Source organism: Ylistrum balloti, unplaced genomic scaffold, assembly GCF_031769215.1.
Source record: "Ylistrum balloti isolate Yb309-2 unplaced genomic scaffold, AGI_CSIRO_Ybal_v1 Utg369592, whole genome shotgun sequence".
NCBI classification, from domain to species: domain Eukaryota; kingdom Metazoa; phylum Mollusca; class Bivalvia; order Pectinida; family Pectinidae; genus Ylistrum; species Ylistrum balloti.
Genome location: NW_026781877.1, coordinates 660,478 through 683,576, shown reverse-complemented (window position 1 = coordinate 683,576; position 23,099 = coordinate 660,478). Strand labels below are relative to the sequence as shown.

General features: G+C 33.8%; 1 protein-coding gene across 1 annotated transcript; it reads right to left on the bottom strand.

The window, feature by feature from the left end:
- Positions 1–547: 547 nt before the first annotated feature.
- On the bottom strand, positions 548–20,794 carry LOC132544877 (uncharacterized). Its single transcript, XM_060208532.1, has 22 exons — positions 20,703–20,794; positions 18,641–18,712; positions 18,038–18,129; positions 16,370–16,465; positions 15,543–15,647; positions 14,712–14,984; positions 12,700–12,832; positions 12,187–12,409; positions 10,886–11,460; positions 10,417–10,689; positions 9,824–9,947; positions 9,350–9,544; positions 9,075–9,111; positions 8,291–8,359; positions 7,888–8,036; positions 6,756–6,948; positions 6,159–6,278; positions 5,648–5,802; positions 5,222–5,335; positions 4,415–4,529; positions 3,354–3,447; positions 548–2,874 (listed from the first exon to the last, which is right to left on the bottom strand). Exons 1-22 carry the CDS (start codon positions 20,792–20,794, stop codon positions 2,736–2,738), a joined length of 3,438 nt encoding a protein of 1,145 aa, XP_060064515.1. The 3' UTR covers positions 548–2,735.
- Positions 20,795–23,099: the final 2,305 nt, after the last annotated feature.

Below are 23,099 nucleotides of genomic sequence, written 5' to 3'. Positions count from 1 at the left end.
TAACTCTTCTCTTTTTTGATAGAAAACTCGTTTGGTGATTAACGGAAATTAAGTGAAAGCTGTTTTCGTGTCAGTGATAGTATTGTTCTGGTATATTGTACATGTAGATCGGTACATAGATGGCTTAATCCGCCCTCTAACATTAACAAAACCAAACGAAAACTAATATACTTCCTGTATCATTTAGACTGTGTATACTATATTATAAAATCACTAATCACAATCAGCTCACAGGAATTAAGTGGAGTGCCAATGAATATATAATTTATCTTTTACAGGCAATGTAACTTCTGCTGTTAAAAGTGAAACATGAAATACACATAAACATTCATGACCAGAAAATAAACATTTTATTGCTGTTTAAATATAGATACTTTTTTATATAAAAATAAATAAAATATTGACATGTTTGGATATTAATTATCGAGTCGTTTTGATATGTGTTAAATTCCTCTTGACTGGTAGATTTTTTTTCTATCAGATTTGCGTCATTGCTATGCATATATCCAATTTAAAAGAAAGAAAAAAAAAATATTTATGATATAAACCTTTTGGGGACAGTTTTATTGATAAAGCATAATGACACATAATACATTTATTTTAAGCAAACAATGATCCTTCGAATTTAACATTAGTCATTAACACGTCTAAGGTGTTCAGTTATTTAGAAGTCATTCAAAGAGTATGACTACGTATGACAAATATATAACAGTATCAAATATATAGCTTCTGTCTGGAACAGCACATATTTCATCATTCCAGTTCTAAATGGTATGGACATTTTCATATCTAATTAATTTAGATACCACAAAATAATGGTCTTTTCCTGATCGTTAGACTTTGAATATACTTTTTGTGATGTTACCAACGCTCGCTTTGTATCATATAAGCTTATGTTCCATTAGGTTAGTGTAATATCAGTAAACTAATTCAGAAATAACAAAGAAAGTGAAAAAGATAGATAATACACCGATATAAATGGGTAAATATTACACAAACAGATGTGGGGATTGTTTATAGTGAAAGGTAAATGGATATACTTACATGTACTAACAGAATATTCCACGATATTCATACTGACCCTAGTTTTTATCAACAATACTAGGTAAGTGTCGACCACTTGTAGATTTTAAAATCTCACCTTTACTTAATGGCTATGATCCTGCGTTTCATTTTACAAGATCGTTGATGAGCGGAAGCGGCTGACTTCCGAACCACTCCCACTCCAACCCAAACCCCCATCCCCACCCTCACACAATATATCCATTAAACTTTAAAACTGTTTAGCTCTTATCTATGACTGTTAACAAGGAAAACTTTTCTTTACCTCTAATCAAAATTACTAAATTATTAATTTTCTTTAAGGACATACATATGCAATGTTAAAAATAGAATGGCGACTTAGTTGGTCTAACTCTGACTATTCGCCAACATGTAAACTTATCAAAGACTTCAACTCTGTGTGTATAATACATTATAAGTATTTTTATCATATCACTCTATTCGTTAATATCACACCATGGCCATTTTTAACGGAAAAACACCACTAACATTTAAAAACATAAAAGCAAAATCTCTTGTTCGATATGAGTCAACAGAAATAAGGAATTAACAATAATAAATCAGTTTTACTATCACATATAACCATAGGTTAATATGCTAGTTTATCCTCTGTATGTCATCATATAAGTTTTTTTCCATGTTGACCAAGTCGCCATCTTGTGACAGTATTCGTTATACTAATGAGGGTAAGCCATTGGCAAGGGGTAAATATGCACGTATGTCAGGGTCCTTTAATTTACTCTGACGTCAAGGTCCAATGATATTAATGTAAACTGGTATCAAAGACAATTGATATAGTGTGATTCTGATGTCAAGAGCAGATTAACATAAACTGATGTCGGAGGTAATTGATTTAGTCTGATTCTGATATCAGAGCAGAATAATGTAAACTGATGTCAGAGACAATTGATTTAGTACGATTCTTCTGATGTCAGAGACAATTGATTTAGTCTGATTCTGATGTCAGAGCAGAATAATGTAAACTGATGTCAGAGACAATTGATTTAGTACGATTCTTCTGATGTCAGAGACAATTGATTTAGTCTGATTCTGATGTCAGAGCAGAATAATGTAAACTGATGTCAGATACAATTGATTTAGTACGATTCTTCTGATGTCAGAGACAATTGATTTAGTACGATTCTTCTGATGTCAGAGCAAAATAATGTAAACTGATGTCAGAGACAATTGATTTAGTCTGATTCTGATGTCAGAGCAGAATAGTATAAACTGATGTCAGAGACAATAAAATGATACTGATGTCAGTGCAGCTTATTGTGCATAAATAACAGGGCAATTCTATTATAGTATTTAGCGAGGGTACATTGTACCATAAACATCGTCCTGATAAAGAAACCAATTTATAACGCGACGATGTCTTAATAAGAGAACAATTACCAAGAGGGAGGAAATCGATAATATATATCTCCCACCAGTTGTTGTTGTAAGATGATCCTAACTAAAAGCTTTACTTAGAGTGAATCTGTTTGACTCATAATTCTCGAAGATAGTCTGAAATGACTTTTTATACATGGCCTCACATGTATTACAGTATTCATGTATTTGACACCTATGTCAATATAGTACAGCTGTCCTGATTGGATGGAAAACAACTGCTGCTTCATGAATCCTTATCAGAAAGTTATTTTCTCTTTTGTCTCTTAACGACGTTGTCACTGCTGGGTGCTGTCATAGTAATACAGGTCATTCGATGACTGTCTGAACAGATGTTCTATCTCTTGACGAGCTTCCTTAAAGGTAGGACGTGCTTTCGGGGCTTTTTGCCAGGTTTTTAACATCAGGCTAAAGTGACTGCAACGACAAATATATATATTTATACTTCCACATTCAAAAGACATTGAAATATTTATAACATACATATTTAACTTCATTTATGCAGATGTAAACATGAAAATGTATGACACATCAGGATATTTATCACTTCACATCCTCATTAATTTTAATGTATATTTTTCTGGTTTAAATTTTGATTAATTTTGCGACGAAAGCTGTAATTCTCAATTCAATACAAATAACTAAAATCTGAGATTACATTTTCTATCTTATATTATCACACGAGGTTGGATGTCTAATGTAAGTGTTCTGAGGCAGTCACATCACTTGTTGCTGAATATGACAAACAAAACACCATGTGTAAAAAGGTTTCTGATGTCGATTTAAAAACATGGTGCAAATTCTACATAATGTCTTGCGTAGCGCCTATATTCAGTTTAAGAATGATTTGGTTTTATTTTGTGACGTCATGATACATATGTAATCATTGCACTTACATATCATCACTGTATTCAGGCTTAGGTAGCCTTTTTCCTGACTTGATGTACTTCGGAAGCTCCCTGCTTCGTACGTTTGGGTAAGGTGTCTCACCTGTGTAAAACATGATTAGGTTTCCTTTAACACATGGCGACGATTTGTATAACATAGTAATTAAGCCACAAGGAAACTTCAATAATGGGCTATTCAATACTAAATGTGAAAGAGATTATAAGAAAAAATGGACTAGCACAAAAAATGAATGAAAGCTGAATACATGGAAGAAAATAAGAAGGTTAAAGTCCTTATACCAGTAGAATGGTTATAATTTTTTTGCTATTGAAGTGATTAGTGATTAACAACGCTGCTTTAAAAACAAATCCTCTACAGTTTTAAATACACTTGTGTACAAATATCATCGGTCATATATAGGCCCATGGTAATCAACATTAATTCAGACTTTTGGAAAAGTGACAGAAACTTCCGAATCAGTAAAAATTAAAAAAAAAAAAAAAAAGAAAGAAACGGCAAAACGGAAAAGTAAAATATCCTGTCTTCGTTTTGAGGACGTACATTTCATATATTTTGTATATACACTGTATATATACGTATGTACTAGAGGCGACGAGTATATTACTGTTATGTTCATTATCACAGGATATATTGGTAATATGCGGATATGGTTTGATATCCGATATATCAAAATAGACTTACTGTGCTTTGAACAACTGAGACAAATACCTATCATGTTTCTGAGTAATATTATGACCTATTCAGGTATTGCATTCGGGGCGGGCTGACAATTGGACAGACAGACCATGGGCGAAAAGTCATTTTAAAAGTCTGTCACCTTATGAAGTTCTGATAGAACATAGATACAGTCCCCTTATTTTATTCATTATACAGTAATTATGGAGAAGACTGACAAATTTTAACGAATAGATTTCTTTTTTCATAAAAAAAACCAGTTTATAGGTGTATGTCATTTTTTGAAAAAAAAATGGGACAAAGTATTTCAGGACTGGTAACCGAAAAACACTTGAATAGGAAATTAACCATGGTAACCATCATAGACAATTACCTAGTGTGAATATTTCCCAAAGAACAATGCCATAAGACCAAACATCGCTCTTCTCAGAGGCTGCCTTATTGCTGTCCAAACATTCGGGAGCTATCCACTTCACTGGTATACGTTCCTGTGGCGTGAAATGTAAACGTTTAGTAAGTATGCTGTAGTAGTAGTTTGTTTTTTGAGACTGGATAGAATACAAAAAAAGCACATCAAGTATTATTTTCTTAAACCGATCGAGAGTGCACGTAAAAAAACAAATGAATAGCACCATTCTATGATTTAGAATTAAACACAGCAGAGCTAAATAATGCATTAAACGGCATCAAACAGCTGGTTCGTCTTTCTGGAACTCGTCAGTGATGAAAATGGCCTAAATGAGGAGACTGAAAAAAATCATAAGTGGTCGAACAATTTATATTGTCGGAAAACTTGGTCACATTTTCGTTTGTAGAGGTCTCGTTGGAAATTGGTTTTATTCATGTTTTGTTTTCATTGAATCGAATTTGAGTTACGATAAACATTTTGTTAGCAAATTGATGCTTTCTTTGTTTTTTAAACTGTTTAAGTCTGCGACACAATGCTAATGCCAATATATATCTTACTATTTACATTACAACCGTACAAAGGAATATTGAAAAGTTGTCTTCATAGAACTCTTTCATTTTGTTGTACGTTTTTCCATAAAAAGAGAGTAATCAAGTATACTAACAGTTCAACAACCTACATGTAAAATATTCAGATTGATAATTTTGTGTATACATAACTCTAATAAACAGTAATAAGCCAGAAAAAATCGGGAATGATTTAAATACTGGCCTTTTTACCACCTTCCTCTTCATCATCTCCTTGTCTTGGCCCAAATCCGCTAATCTTGGCCTCCAGGGTATCGGTCAGAAGAACGTTTCTTGCCGCCAAGCGCATATGTATGATCTTTGTAGCAAAGCAAAGAAAATAAACACTAATATACAGCGTCGGTGCGGAATGTGTGTAAAGTACTGGTAATATATTGTCAAAAGATTTAAGTTATTTTAGACACACAATGTAGCTACAATAAACATTGAATTATGAGGGATAAAAAAGTGCCCAAATTGATAAGTTTCGTGAAGAAGAGTTGTTTCAAGCTTTGATAAAACTGTGAATATTCTTCTAATCTGCCAAACAAATGTAAACATTCATATTTTTTTTAGAAAATCAAACCATAAACAGTGTAAATAATTAGTTGTCCAGTTAAAAAAAACTTACATCTTTAGAAGCAAGATATTCCATACCCCGAACAATGTCATACGAGAAGCGATAGAGGTTTTCGATGATAGACTCATTGACGGAAGCCTTGTTTCTTTGAAGCCATTTGTTCATCGGACCGTTGTCGCAGTATTCTAATACCATCACAGGTCCCACTGAAAAAGATATTGACATAATGCTAAAGTGTTCATTCAGGAGTTATCTTGTAGAGGGATACGAAATACCTACAAATGGTTAACGGAGCGAGCCAAGATAGTCGAAGATTTATAACTGAATGATGTTGTTGATTTCGTCAAGTCAACCTGGGTGAAAATTTACATATCACATTTAGAAAACGCCGATGAACGAAATTCCGCATGAAAGGATATGCTTTAGTTGAATTCTAATGATAATATCACAGCCTTGTTTTGTAGTAATAAATGAACAAAGAGGTTTATTTTCCTTCAGTCAACACATCTTTACAAATGCACTGGTTTCTTAATAGATTACCAAAAAGATAATTATCACTCACTTTTCGGGTCCTCCGTGACTGCACCTATAAATTCCAAGACGCTCAAGTGGCGACCAACTTTGCTGCCAAAGAAGTTGATTTTTGCGTTCATCAGCAAAGAGTCTTCTTCGGTGAAGTCCTCTGTCATAGGTACAAATAGTAGTCAAATAGTAGTATTGTTTCAAATGCTTTGCATGTCTTATCTTAAATAAGCAGAAATTATGGTTATAGTAACAGATGTTAGCTTTGTTTAAATTTTCGAATTAGTTCCAACCAAACCATTTGTTTCTATAGATGGAGTGAAACTTCTGCGTAGCGTTAGGAATCGGCATGGATTTTGACAGGACTATAAACTTATTCCACACCTTCCACTCGTAAACACCACTAACAAGTTCTTTGATTTTTCAGTGGAAACAGCGATGATTGTGGGGACCGGGAATTATTTCTACTCGGACAAAAATGTATCGTAGGTAAATTTGAAATGCCCCCGATAGGGATTGTACCCGAAACCACTTGATAACTAGCCTATCGCTCTACCATGCCATATTTTATTGAACCGTACAAAGATAAATAATGGCAATGATAATAATAACGGAAAATATTATAGATATTTTCTACCTTTCAGTGTTTTGGCAACGACTGTTCTTTGTTTTCCTCCCATATTTAATATGGCATCGAAAATTCTTGCAAACTTCCCGACGACGATGATTTTTCCTAGAGTCAAGTCATCTGAATGTATCAACCAGTTGGGTGCCGTGTCATATGTCTGGGTACCGTACAAGTATATGTCCTCTTCGGCAAATCCACCAGTCTTTTAAAAGCAAAAATATGTTGACTTTAGCTGCATATTGCCACATTGAGAATGGGACTAACTTCTGAGAGGCCGGTAAGAACAATTGGCATTAAGTAAGTAGATTTACGTTAGTTATTTAACTCAATAGCGTAATGACGTCATGGAATTTTAACTACCGGTCGTACCCCACCGTTGAACACGCCCTTTACCTTCCATTTTTTGCAGTCGACCACTCCAGTTTATCTAACAAGTGTTGTTTATTTATTAAGTTAAGTCTTATCTTACATGCCTCTTTCTGTATCCAACCCAACAAGTGTTGTTTCATCTAACAAGTATTGTTTGATCTTACCTGTCGCTGTCTGTATCTGACCTAACAAGTGTTGTTTTATCTAACAAGTATTGTCTGATCTTACCTGTCGCTGTCTGTATCTGACCTAACAAGTGTTGTTTTTATCTAACAAGTATTGTCTTATCTTACCTGTCGCTGTCTGTATCTGACCTAACAAGTGTTGTTTTATCTAACAAGTATTGTCTGATCTTACCTGTCGCTGTCTGTATCTGACCTAACAAGTGTTGTTTTTTTCTAACAAGTATTGTCTGATCTTTCCTGTCGCTGTCTGTATCTGACCTAACAAGTTTTGTTTTTATCTAACAAGTATTGTCTGATCTTACCTGTCGCTGTCTGTATCTGACCTAACAAGTGTTGTTTTTATCTAACAAGTATTGTCTGATCTTACCTGTCGCTGTTTGTATCTCACCTAACAAGTGTTGTTTTTATTTAACAAGTATTTGTCTTATTACCTGTCGCTGTCTGTATCTGACCTAACAAGTGTTGTTTTTTATCTAACAAGTATTGTCTTATCTTACCTGTCGCTGTCTGTATCTGACCTAACAAGTGTTTTCTTATCTTACGTACGACTATCTATAGCAGATCTTACAAGTGTTATCCCGTCCTACCTGCCACTGTTTGTAGCCGACTAAACCAGTGTCCGCTCCTCCTCTGATTGATCTGAAGCGCTCTATGCTTCGTTCCTTTACTTTTTTCAGACGACCAGTCTTGTGTAGAAACAGCACGAATATTATGAACGCCAGAATAAGTATTATTACTGAAACATAGATATTTGATATACAACCAATTGATTAGATATCCAGCGGTAACGTTGATGTATCATAAAGGTAAATCCAATAACAGTATCTTTCTTTGTGTCATTATTAAAATAATATCTTTTTACAATTTTCAGAAAATGAGTTGCATACTAAAAAAATAAATTTACCTTCTCGTAAAACCATTTTGTGTAACAAAGGAAAAACTATAAGAAGTGCTATTCCAATCATTATGCAGACTGTAAGAAATACAAACCGAGAGAAATGGCAGCGATGCCCCCAGCTGATAAAGTAGCCACAGTGACCACAGTGGTTTCACCAGGACCTGTGAGAAGACATCAGCAATACCCTTGAGATAGGAAGTGTTTTTTAAAAATGGATATTACAGTAAACGGATGTACGAGACTTAATTTATTTGAATCCTTACTTACGTAAAAAAAAAAAACCGTGTAAATGTAAACTTTCTTCGTTTAAAGATTAAAATAGCACTTTCCATTATTGTGGATTTTGATTTTGATGAGACAAAAATACATGATATCAATAAATTGCATTAACACCTACCATGATTTAACTTTATACTTATACAAAACGAAGAAGATCTTTGTGGATTTCATCCGTTTTTAAAAATCAAATTAATAATCTGTCCAAAATATCTGCATAACAAAATTCTGTAATAAGTACTTATATAGCAACGGAAGAAAATGCAACCTCCTACTTTTAGGCATGTTTGTAAATAAGAAAAAAGAAGGCGATCAAATGAATTATTAAACGTGAAAAAGGATATATATTAGACTCTTCTTTTACATTTTATTAATTACTGCCTATGTGTCTGTGATATCTTTTTCATGACTATATGTTAGAAAACGCATGTAACCCGCTTTCTTTACTAATCTAAATATATCGAATGTCCTTGGCAGAGAGAAAGAACACAACAATGAGAATTCCAACATGTCAACATAGAGTGATTTTCAAGGACAATAATCAACCTTATCCAAAAATGTTTCAGTACATTATCATGTAATAGATCTGTTCATACTTACACGTTGTTATTCCATCTAGATTGTTGATTGATGTAATCTAGCAACAAAAAAATCATAATTTATTAAATATTAGAAACCAAGCCAACTTAAACGCTTTATCAACACTCAAGGGAGATAAGAATTGATCAATTTTTTTTTTAGTTTGTTAAAAGGTATGTTTTACGTACAAAATATGCTTAATCCACAGCACAAATCTGATTTAATTAGACAATATTTAAAACGAAAATCAATTAGACATTTACTGTAAACAACGCATTTTGTTTCATCAAACCAACCATTATTTCTGTTGTTGTGAACAAAGACGCAAGGTTGTAAGAGGTCAGCAAAGCTCTGACTACAAGAGTGGACAGGTCCAAATTTTTTTTGTACAACCAGCAGTTATCGAAGTACATATCGTAATTTAACGAATAACAAGCACCAGTGGTAATACAATAGCAGTCTCCTGTCTGTTCACATTCAGCTTGGGTTTTCTAAAATAAAGGAATTTCACAATAAATTTTCAGATATATTTTACGTTATATTCTTAAATAGTATTAACTATTAACATAACTTTCTAAATGATTGATGAAATAATGATTCACATAATCTCTCAGATTCTAACCTTTACTGCTTCGAAACAGAGATGGTTGGTGGTGCTTTGGACAGTGCACCAGCATCCACCAAATTAGCTGAAGTTTGATTCTCTGATTCTCGGAGATGAAAAATAACTAGTTAATGTCAAGATTTTAGGGTACTCCAAAATTTCTTACATTAGTGATATTGCCTGAAGCTGCGGAGCCTGCATCATACAGGAGGTCACCGGTCGAGTTGTCGTAAAAGGAAAGGCGGATGGAAGCTATTCCACTCTGTGTGTCTGACGTTGTCATCAAAATTCTAACATAAAACACATAATATATATAATCACTCATTGATATATATATCAATATATATCTAAGTCTGAGCTTAACATACAGAAACGATCTTTACTCAACACAAGTCCCCTGTAAATATGATGTAAAATGATTTTATCTGAATAATACAAATTTGGAAATGATATCGTAGAGCCAAATAATAAATTAAACTGACTGTTTCGTCCTCGGACTCGTCAGTGACGCTAAGAACCTAGATGTTTAACGTGGGAATTAAATGCAAACTGACTGAAAAATTTAAAGAGGAAGTGCACAAGCCCCGTATTTCAGTACATTTCGTGATTTTCATATATATTAAAAGAATGTCAAGTACATAGGTACATTCTAGAATTATTGCATGCAGATTTGTTGAGTTATTATGCATCCCCAGAAACAAAAATCCGCCAAATACTTTTTTGTCAAAAACGACGAAAATTGACAAGTTGAAAGGTTACCTGCTGGAGGCATCAAAGTCAGGAGAAGGTGAGTTCAGTTCAAGGCTAGTGCTGCGGATAATTGGATCGGTCGAATCGAAGCAAACCTGTGTGGAATCGGTGGCGTTATTGTTCATGATGTCATATGCTCGAACCCAAATCATCATGCAATCTCCCCCGTTAACGTTATCAGAGAAGTTGTAGTATACAGCCAGTGGATCAATGGTTGTCCAGCCAGTTACGGGAACATCCGGTGTTACTCCAACAAGCTTGCGTTCTCTGACAATTTCAAATCTGCAAAATAAAAATAAACTTTAGATTCAACTCTGTAGTATTGACTTATCTGTGCCTCATACTTTTGTAGGATTATCAAATGCTGGTTATTAGCTCTAATCTAAAAAACACCTTCCATTTCTCAATATAACAATGAAAAAGTGATTTGGAGTATCACATTCATTCATTTCATGTATATACAGATAGTTGCACCTACTTAATGATGCCATCAATGTTTGTAATAGCTGCATTCGTTCGGTTACTAGTATCAGTTATAGTTGTGTCGATGACTTTCTTGAAGGTAGTGTCCACGTTCAGATCCTGTAATTGAGGTGGGTAGTCCTGAATGGCATTCAGGAACCCTCCATCAGTCTGAAGCTGATTGATGAAATGACCAGCCCAGTACACACTTATGTCTGTAGCACCATTTTCCTGGTTGCCTTGCCACGTGTATCCAGATTCCGGTGTGGCACTGGCTACTTTCATCACTCCGGGATTTACTGTTATAGTAGAAACCGGGTCGTAGAGAAAAAATCGACGGATATATCTGGAGTTGTTTGCCAAATCAGCTGCTTCTAAAATACAAGAGAACATTCCTGGTCCTGAGGGCTGGTAGGTAAAACTATAGTCATTAACGCTAGTATCGTTGAATGCTGTTATCAGCTCTGGATTAAGGGGTTCCGCTTCTAGCAGTATGTCTCCTTGTCTGGTCAGTTTGAAGATCTCCAGTGCGTAACGACTCATTCCGGCCAAACTGTCCACCCATCCAGACCACAGAAACGTTACGTTATTCTGTAAAGACAACAATACAATACATGTTTCGATGAATGTGTAGAAGTGACTGAACTTTTTTACTAAAACTTTTCTCATATGTATATCAATTTGTCTGCAAACTGAGACTTATTCATTGTTCCTTCATATGTATAAGGCCATTACATACATTTCTCATACTTATATGTATTAGGTCACAGCTAAGATGTCGACCACTATCTACCTCTGCTAATTTGTAGCTAACACGTCAACCTATTTTTTGTAATGTGAAGGTGTTACAACGTACAATTTCAAGTTCATTAAAGGTAATGGATTTTGCCAACATCGACCAATATGATAATTCGTTATGCTGGTCGTTTTGCATTTAGAAAGCCATACACAATTGCCTAGTGTCATGGTGATGTAAACTCCTTAAAGATGTCCTTACAGATTGTACAAAACACACACATGTAAATAGCATTTCTAAATACAAATCTAGAGTTATACACACTATAGCCGAACAATGGTTTTAAATTCATCATATAACTTTCATTCTTTTAGGACTTTTCAGTGACGCCAGAGGCCTAAAGGTTGAAGCCTAGGAGAAGACTTAAAAAAACAAGTCAACATGTCGATGGATAGGTACACTAGCCCCATATTCCTTTTCACCATTCACATTTTTTTGTTAAAAAGTCATATAATAAAAATTTATTTAGGCAATGTCATCCCATGCTGGAAAACTTCTTATTAGCTGTATGGATACCGTACCTTTGTGATGGGATCAGTGATCTCCAGTGGCGTGGAAGTAGGTGTGCAGGTAAGATTAGAGTTTGGAATGAAACAATGAATGGGCTCGACGTAATCAAACCTAAACTCTACACTTTTTAGTTTCTCAGTTCCACTGAAAGTTAGTGTGGCATATCCAGTGGTCGTGTCAATGATATTTAACTTCTCAAATCCACCACTTTGTACGGAAAATGTAATGACGAATCTGAAATACAGAAAAGGAAAACATTAGATGCAAAAATTAGATACATGAAATTTACACATTTCAACTGAATTTCATTATTGGATAGTCGGGCAAAACGAAAGTTGCTGTTAATCAATTGTGTCAAACACATCAACAAATATCAGATGGATTAGAATGCGCTCTCAGTTTGTTTTCCAATCTACAATTGATTGTTTATTGAACAATTGTTGCAAAAAATAGAACGTATTGGAATATATACTGTTTAAACTAGCATGTGAACTGCAGATAAAACACTTAAAGAGAAAACATACGTGTCAGCATGATCCACACGGAAATCAAAAGTGTTAAACGTGAAAAGGCAGACTAAGATATCCTGTTCAGGTGCCAGGGTGGTTGGAGTCGGACTACAAGCCTGGGTACCAGATGTTTTCACACGGTTGTCAGCTATAATAGTAACGTGTGTTAATTCGGTACGGGTATGTGTTTAGAGGTAGTATTGAACAAACACGAAGTTTAAGTGGTATTGTGTCAACGTCATGATATATAAGCCCCGTTTACAAGCATATTTGATATCATTTTAGAACAGTAAGCTAGTAAACTATAAAAAAAATCTTGAGTCAAACAATAACTTCGTGAAAATTAAGGCTAGAAATCCATTTGCCGGTAAAAAAGATACATAAATGATTGGTGCCTTTATTTACTCATTTTGATATATTATTAAAATGCATCATTCAGCTGTTTCGTCCTTCTATACTCTTAAGTGATGGTAAAACCTGGAATGTTCCGAGTCGACAGCGAAAAATGACCACATTATTAAAAAACGACATAATATGAAGAAAGCAGGTTCTTTTTCAAACAGAATTAAAAAGGATATGGGGAATATGTTTTCGTTAACGTGCAAGCACAAAGTGCAGTGTAATAGAATAAAAAATATTAACCGTAACTATCAATACGGAAAATTGTTTAGTATCATTGAATTCAATATATCCTAAACTAAATCGTATTCCTTACAGCAATTGCCAACAGCTTGATGTTTCGTAAATTATGTGACTTTGATGATATTAATAGCAGTTTTAAACACATATTCCATTGCAGACATCCAGATTGGTCCATGAGTTTCGATTAGCGATTTTTTTTTGTTTTTCATTTTTCTTCATTTCAATAATTTTATGGTTAATAAAAAATATTTGTGAATCATATACTATTATATATAGTTCACTCGTAATTATCTTTTTTTTCATACTTTTGAAATACATATATGTAAATGAAAACAACTGAATATTATCTATCCATCAGTTCCTACTAACTACATCGACTTATTACGGTCATAATTAATTTTAGATTTGTTCTCACTGCGAACCTAACATTCCCATGATGTAATCTCTACAAGAAGCGTCAGAGGACAAGATAAGTCCCAGTAGCTCAAATTTATTAGACATTGAATTTATATTGCTTTTTACCCAACACAAATTTAAATAGGGAATTGCATTTGGTCTGAGGATTTCCCAAAAAGGTTATAGGAATTTCACCAATTACTCGAGGGTTTCCCCAGAAAATTTAGGAATTTCACGAATCACTCTAAGGTTTCCCTAGACTGCAGGAATTTTAGCAATTTGTCTGAGGGTTCCCCAGGGAAGGAAATTTGACTATGTTTGTGGGTATTTCCCCGGAATATGAAGGAATTTCTGCAGTTTGGATGGATTTTACCTTTCTTTTAAAAGTAACACAACAAAGCATAGAAATGATTGATATGATGCAGAAATATAATCCATATATCATTTGCATATTAATCACACAGAACATTATATCGCTTATACCTATCTAGTTCTCAAATATCAGTTAAATACAGAATTTCAATCATCTGATAGTCATTTCATTCTGGATATACCATAATGAATATTTATTGAAAGTTCTAAACTATACTTTTTTCATACCATTATCCAACAAACACTGCATGTATTTTATTTTTTTATGTAAGAGAACAGCAGAAAAGATAAAATTGAGACGCCGCTTGACTATGACGTAGAAAAACATACATAAACTATAATTTCAAAGATGATTTCAGATTTGGGAACTATTTAACTGGGATATCTTTTTAGTGAAAACACGAATGGTCGGGAAATATCAAGCAGAAAAAGTGAAAACGACCTGCAGAACAAATATTCAATGTAAAGATAACTATCAGCTATGAAATAATTTCCCATTGCAACTTTTCGACTTTACATTATGACTCTTTTCATCAGTGAGCCGAAACTAATTATAGGTTCAATAATCCATAAAAATGACGTTCAGATTAAACATGTCTCTCTGCAGAACAACTTACATGCCCTTAGTTCATAAATAATATTGGCTGATGCAATCCCGAGTTGAACTTCCGGAATATAGTTTGGGGCTAAAGGTAGAAAGCCGGGTTCGTAAATTGCTTGCATATCCACCACCCATGTGTTGAACTTCAGAAGATTTGTCCATAAAATATCAGGAAGATCGGAGTCTGGGTTTGTTGAATCCGTCGTCACGTTGTAAACGTCCATCTGTTTTTCCACATTTAAAAAGGCCAGTTCAGCTCGAGCGGCTGTGAACGCTGGAGCTACCGTGACTGTCAATAAACAATTGAATTTCCTTTAGATTACCATACATATTGGTACATTATAAAGCTTTATCTTATATATATATATATATATATCAAAGAACGAAAAGTTGTAATAACGATCACCACTAATACTGATTTCCACACCTTCAACACGTCACATGAATTGTGACCATCGCCCCTTAAAAATTTGAGTTTTATTCAAGCACCAGAAAATCCGATGTAATATATATATATATATATAAACAAGAAAATACAAACATGTCAACATAATCATAATCTAATTCTGCTATCCAGAAACGGAAAATTTACAATAAAGGAAACGAAATCACCACGCTTATCATACAGCTGGGTGGAAAGATGTCCATGTTTGCTTAGGAAAAGATCGAGATAACAATTCTCTGTATTGCACGTATATTTTTTCTTAGGCTAACTGGTATTGTTTTCACTTTAAGTTCGACTTCTCGCATTTTTTTCTGAAGAACAGATGCAATGATGGAGATCATATTGAATATAACGGAGACAGTTTCATAGTATTAACACTAAGATGAGGTTATAGGTATTTACTCTGTGTACAGTTGCTGGCAGAATTAGTGTATCCTGTAGCACATGTGCAGGTGTTAGGAAGCGTACATATGCCCGGATAACAAGGACGTAGATGGGAACACACCACTGCAAAATAAATCATTGTTGTAGTAATGTTCTGTTGACATATTGACAGAAGAAATGCTGGTAAAATAATTTCATTTCTCATAATTTGTTAAAACAGGGTTCAATAGTTCTGGGACGAAATATCTTCCTACTAGAATTACCACTCTTGTTATATGTGTAAAGTGTTGAATGCACTACATATGTAAAGGTGTAAAGTTATCATTTGAAAGCATGAATCACACACGTATGTCTATGATTAGGTATATCAAACATGAGTGTGTTTTTATATAACACGTTAAAAGCAGAACATCTTGTATAAATTGAAAAATATCACAGCAATATTTTGTTCGTTTAATCAACATATCCTTGGATTATAAAATAAAACGAACATACATTGGTATTTAATCACATAACTTAATTTGCAGTGTATCAATGATATATTTTGTCATTTGCTAGACATTTTAAACATGAATTAAAATTACAGTTGAACCTCGTTAACTCGAACTGCTATAACTCGCCGAAGAGCCTGTATAATTTAAAGTATTTCATCGGTCCCGGTCGAACTTCACGCTAAACATTCGAACTCACTTAAATCGAATTTTTGGATAACTCGAAATTTTGTACTCGCGAAAGTTGTAAGACATTTCACTGGTACCTATTAAATATCCACTAAATATCCGTGTAGTACTTATGAACATTAAATATCACGATGGCCCAAGCCTAAATTAAAGGTGTGTACTTACCATCTCCACATGTACTCCCAGACCGGCCACCAGTACAACTACACGTGTTTGGTGCAATGCAAGTACCGCCGTTTTGACACACGTCATTACAGACAGCTGTGAACAGAGGGAAAGTTCAAGTGGATAAGAATGTGGCGATACCATTTTAGACTGCTTTCAAAAAAAAAATCTGAATGAAAATTTGACTAAACCTATATCTATATATATAACTATCTCCGTATTCTTATGACAGTTTCAAAATATAACAAAATGAAAAGAAGATTCATAGAAAAGATGCTTTAGGGGTAAAAAATGTCTGAAATTCTACAGCTAATTCTTGGTTGAGTTGAGATGGTTGTAAATTGATTGTGTGAAATAACCTTGCATCATGCTCAACTACATTGATGATAAGGTAAATATATATGTTCGAACTTCAAACTCTGACCTCTAAGTATCTACCGATTTGATCTTGTTAAGAAACAGAATTCATAACGTTTCCAAATTCAATAGTCGCTCAACTGTAAGCCAAAACGAGGTAATGTACTACAAAGCACAAGGGATCCGTTGTGGTTTAATGTTATCGTCTATTGCTACAGTATCCGAAATTCTAAAGCGCTTACCTCCCTTCGCATGTGTCTCGGTGCTTTTTGCCGTACGTGACACGGAGGTAAAACACAAGAATAAAGAGCTTTCCCATGTTTTAGCCTTGTTTACAATCCACTTTCAAATCCGAAAGAGAAGAGGTAAGATGTCGTAGTGAGTGTTCTGATAATTTATATCTGGGATCTGGGATTATTTTCGTGTTCTTCTACTTGACCTATCATCTTTGTTACGGGGGTTTTTGTGTCAGTTTTCCTTGTTACCCGATACCTAAACTATGGCATGGTTTCACATAAAGAGGGGTTTGGTGACGGGATATGTCTGCACAAATATCAACTCGTATTCCATTTGTGTCAAAAACAAAACAAATAATACAAAAAAAAAAAAAATTAAAATTAAAACCAACAACCAAAACAAAACAGGATAATTTGGGTACTTATGCACTTGATCTCCGTTGTGCATTTTGATAATTCCATTCTCAATTATTAAATATGAAAAGATTAGTGTATAAGAAACATTGTGCTTGTATATCGAGAAGGTATGGAGAAGTTGTATATAATGTGAATTGTAGTTTACCAATTGTGGTGACCCAAACTGTTTTATTTACAGGAGAATGAATATTAAATTCAAAAGCGATTGGAAAAAAAAATGTAAATAAGTATTACATCCGTGACCAACAACGCTAAATCAAACCTAATAATACATTACTAACTAAGAATGTATTACACTTTGTTCTATATTACAATAAACAGCTAGGTGGCTGTCGAGGGATCCACTGAACATTGATATATACCAATCTCTGTTTCAACCAATGTTAGAGGATATTCTTAATTCTGTATTCAGGATTCTCATTCGCTACAGCACTACAGTATCTTTCCCCTAATTTGTCCGAATGCTGTGTGATGGGCATTTCACGCCACACTTTTCTTGTTGATTGAAAAAGACGTTTCTAAATTGTCTTAATTTTTGTCCAATTCCTTTTGAATTTTTCAAATAAAATATGTTTAAGCAAACTAACATGTTTAAGATATATTGAAGGCATTATATAGTAATCAACAAGGTAAATTTTAAGTGAAAAGTTATTCATACGTGTGCACGTGTTGCCAACATCTTCATATCCAGAACAGCAGTAGTATTCGGTGGTGTATCGGCATACCTGTATCGTTCTGTACACACAGCATCTATAGAAACGAAACATATGTTGCAAACAAGTTCACATGTGCTTAATTAATATTCATGTGATGATGTTAAATATTCAAACAAAACCCGTTTTTCGAAAGACAATCGAAAATGTTTTTTGGAAGCGTAGTCTCCAATTCTTAAGTTCATTTCATTTCATTTCATTTCATTTCATTGGTTTCATTTGACTATGTTTTAAGAAAATTTAGCGATGAACGAGTGTCATTATGATTTTATTTACATATACACATACTTCTAAATCACTTTAATAACTATAACACATACATATAAATGTGAAATCGACAGAGAAACAGAACTAGGAATGCTTTTCTCCAGCACAAGTTTGTGAAGTGCCAAGGCCGGGAGCCCTAAGGTCAATCCTCAAAACGTGTCTTAGCTCCGAAAGTCTCTCTTTCTCCATCGATTCACAGCTTTCTTTTCCTCTTATTCAATCTGTCTCTCATTCTTATTCACGCATCCAATTTGTATTTTAGAAAAAGAATATCAACATACCCCTGCCACGTTTGGTAGACACATTCCAACTTAGTGAAGTAGTCTCTTTTCCGCCTGGTGCACACGTTGGTCCTAAGATGGAACATAATACATGGTTTTCAACCTTTCTTATATTCTATCTTTCCATATAACCTTTACTGTCTCCTGGGTTGCCCTTTCCGGAACACCTTGTCTTGTTATCCTTACACCTTGGTTTTATTCTGGAGTCCCCATTTAAATCTTGGTTGTGTTTATATTTTGCCTGGTTTCATCAAATTTGTGTTTTATTTGTTATGCCGTTATCAAGTCGTTTTTTCGTTTTTTGGTTTTTGTGTGTTTTTTTTTTTTGTTTTGTTTTGTGTGTGTGTGTGTTTTTTTTTTTTTTTTTCATTGTTTTGTAACCTATCCTCTTGTCATACAAACTTTGTCACGTGAAGTTACTTGTCACATGACAAAAAGACCATTAGCATTTCTCTATTAGGATTGTACAAAAGACAGACAAGTGAATACCATCATTAAATGCAAATTTAGGTAAGATAAAGTAGAGCTAAGCAACGAATTAAACTGCATCGTATAGTTATTTCGTCCTTCTAGGACTCGTTCATCATACAACATCTACATCCTTCTAGGGCACGCCTGTATTGATGAAAGTCTAGATACTAAACTTAGCAGGTCACTGAGAAATATCGTTAGTAATGACAAGAATTATATTAAAAGGAAGGTTCACCTGCCCTAGAATTTAGTTAATTTTGTTTTCATATCTATCGTAATTTTAGAAGTCCATGTTTATTTTGCACTGTGCCACTATTATTTAGTGTTCAGTAAGTTTCAGAAATCAACTTGTACGATGTGATAATGACATGTATGATAGAAATGGCAAACTTTTGTGTCTTAACTTTAAATCTTTTCTCAAAAATCAGTTTGATGTTATGTGAAAATTGAATGCCTATTTAGAACCAGTTTTTCTCCTCGCTAAATACAGCTTCTTCAATGACTAAGTCTAGATTAACCAGATGCTCCTGTTTCCGTGTTAAACGTATTACAGTCACATACTAAGCTATTATCCTTATTTGTGTATCTGTCCATTACTTCCTGTATCTCGTAAAACGTCCTGATTCATCGACACACGCTTACAAAGTGTGTATATATCGTATATATCTAGCACGCACAGAGTATTTAGCTAGATAGTATCAACTATTAGTTCTTTTTACTTTAAAGTACTTAACAGTAGTTTATTCAGGACTGTACACTATCGATGGGTTGTTTATTTCCAGAAAGAAACACAATATTAAGATGGAATACAATAACTATAAAGAACATATCACTGAAGAAATATTCCGAACAATGTAGGATTTCATAAGATACTTCTAAAGAAAAATTATATGAAATTACCTTCTGTTCTTAACAAAATCCTTCACCTCGATTTAAATAAACATATGATATATAAAATAATATATTAATACATATCAACAGTGATACCTAACTTGGTTAAATTACTTAGTAATATGGCTCTCAACTAGCTGTCGAAATATTTCCCCCTAATTCTAAACGGTCACAAATTATCACAAAGACAGAGGTCTCAATTAATTTTGAGCAAATAATGCATATCATAAAGAGACAATGATTTGCACAATTTTTCGATATCATTAGCATATATCATTTGATACTTTTTAAATAATGATGCTATCGTTGTAACAGTCGATAATTAGAAGTTTGTTGGAAGTATTTCTATCTACAACTGCACATTCTGGTAATAGTTCAATTGTTTGTAAATTATTTCTACCATAACAAGCATACTGTGTGGTATACATTGTATGTAATATAAGAGAAGAAAACGTACAAATTTGTCCATATGTGTTAAAATGTGTTATCAGAAAGGCATTTTTCACCGGAGATACAGAAGGATGTTAAAGAACTCAAAATTAAATGGAGAAACGCATTTATTTAGGAAAGTAGGACACAAAATAACGGTGCTCTTCAGTAATAATGAAAACATCAAGGAAAAAAGATATGATTTAATATTATTACATTATAACCGTATTTCAATTTATCAATTATTATTCAGAAAAGTGTCTATACTTACCCAGGGCCCGTTATGACAGCCAATATCTCCGCTGTGAGTGACAATAGACAGAAGAAAATTATTTTCATTGCGCTTGTCCGCATTCTGACCATCAGCTGCGGACGCGTCCGCAAATACTACACCTACTATCTGGACACTGTGAGCGGGGAGATCATTTATATACGAAGTCACAGGCTTTTGACGCGGATTAATATGAAAGATGGTAGAAACGACGCACTAATGAATGATATCACAAGAAATAACATCATGCAAAAGTATGACAACGTTTATAGACATTTATAATTAAAGCGTTCAAATCTCGCAAATGGATCATTCTAGGCAAAGTTCCTAAAGTGGTATTTTTTCCGGGAGTAATGGTATAATCGATACATTAACAATTATTGATTTATCCGAAAAAAATACGTATTTAGTACAGCCATTGGTTTTTATAATTCAGTCAGCAGTTATTTATTGTCAACACTGACGGCTAAATATCTATAAGGAATGAATGTAATCCGAACATAAAAAAGCCAATAAAAGGATACATTTCATGTTTATATATAATATATATATATATATATCACTGCCTTAATCAAACGCCTGTGCATGAATAAGTAGCCACACAGGATAAGGACGTCACTATATCCGTTAGATGGCGGCCAAAAGGTGTATATGATCTTCAAGAAAACCGGAATCTTAGGCGGACGAAGATAAGAGAAATATTGTCGATGTGTGGACACTAAGCAACATGCAATATACTACGTGAATTATCATTCAGATAGTGAATTCTTAGAATGATCAAACACCAGAATATTGGTTACATGGTATATTGATCTCGTAGTATCACATAAAGTCTCCTTTTAATCAAAGAAATGATATTTAGCTAGAAAGCTGAAGGGGTTGCATGTTCATGACGGACAGTCTGACCGACAGACAGACAGATAAATGGACGGACGGACGGATGGTGTGACTGACGGACGGACTGACAGACAGAAAGATAATTATGTGAATATTATATACAAAATCATATATGTCTGCCTGACTTTCTTAAATTTTCTTTATTTTTATAAACATGTTAGTGTGATAACAAATGTCAGTATGTTTGAACACATGAGTGATGTGTGTAGAGAGCGAAAGCGCTTTAATGATCAAACATGGCTGTAATGTTAAATGTTTTTGTTACAGAATATTTGAATTTAAACAAAAACAAATCTTATTTAAAGGAATAATGGTTTGCATGTCAGAATAATATATATATGTTGATAGTTTGTCGAGTTTTGTCGATAAAATACAAACACTTAAACCAAAATAGGATGTTCATGTATCTGTATGGACGATTAATGTAGATATCGTATTAATAATCAGTGCATGAGAACCAGTATACTATATTTGATATACATTACTCCAGGGTTTAACAGACCATGACCGGTATACTGTATTTTAATTACATTACTCCAGGGTTTAACAGACCATGACCGGTATACTATATTTTAATTACATTACTCCAGAGTTTAACAGACCATGACCGGTATACTATATTTTAATTACATTACTCCAGGGTTTAACAAACCATGACCGGTATACTATCTTTGATATACATTACTCCATGGTTTGACAGACCATGACCGGTATACTATATTTTAATTACATTACTCCAGGGTTTAACAGACCATGACCGGTATACTATATTTTAATTACATTACGCAAGGGTTTAACAGACCATGACCAATATACTATATTTTAATTACATTACTCCAGGGTTTAACAGACCATAACCGGTATACTTTATTTGATATACATTACTCCAGGGTAAAGTATACAATGTGTGTTGATCGTCGATACTATCCACTTAAAAGGTTGACCAAGAACAAAGCTTCTCATATTTTAATTCACAAGATTTTTCTTCTTAATAATTTGAACTGTGTGAATCCTTGAAACACTATAAACTGTTTTCAGTGCAACAGATAATGTTAAAAATAGAGAGGGAAACCAGCCTGTGTCATCATTTCCTGCTATCACGATACAGAGGTCAATGGTCAGCACAATGGTTAACAGAACATGGGCATGTGTTAGTGCTAATATAGTATTAACGAGGAATAATCCTTCTGTGACGTCACTTTTCCACAAGCCCTGTAATCTGTTTCGTTATCTTTAATGCTTTATTTATATCCGGTTTTGGATTGCTTAACCTTTGAGAATTTTGTAAAGGAAGTAAATTTATTGAGATTGTATATTACATAAAGGTAAAGAAACGCGAAGGTCGCCGAGCAAATGTATAACACTTATATCTGTAATGTAAACTTTGTGTCACTTAAAGTACGATCATGTTTATCATGTTAACAGTCGCAAATAGAAAATATTGAACAGCGTTCTTTTTGTTTTCTTCAAATTTAGTAATTTTGCCAGATTCTTATTAAA

Excerpts from the sequence above, each read along its gene's own strand:
- LOC132544877 (XM_060208532.1), bottom strand. The coding sequence starts at position 20,794 with ATGGTCAGAATGCGGACAAGCGCAATGAAAATAATTTTCTTCTGTCTA. Across the intron at positions 12,410-12,699 it reads CGTGTGGATCATGCTGACAC|ATTCGTCATTACATTTTCCG; the intron begins GTATGTTTTCTC and ends TCTGTATTTCAG. Across the intron at positions 10,690-10,885 it reads AACATTGATGGCATCATTAA|ATTTGAAATTGTCAGAGAAC; the intron begins GTAGGTGCAACT and ends TTTATTTTGCAG.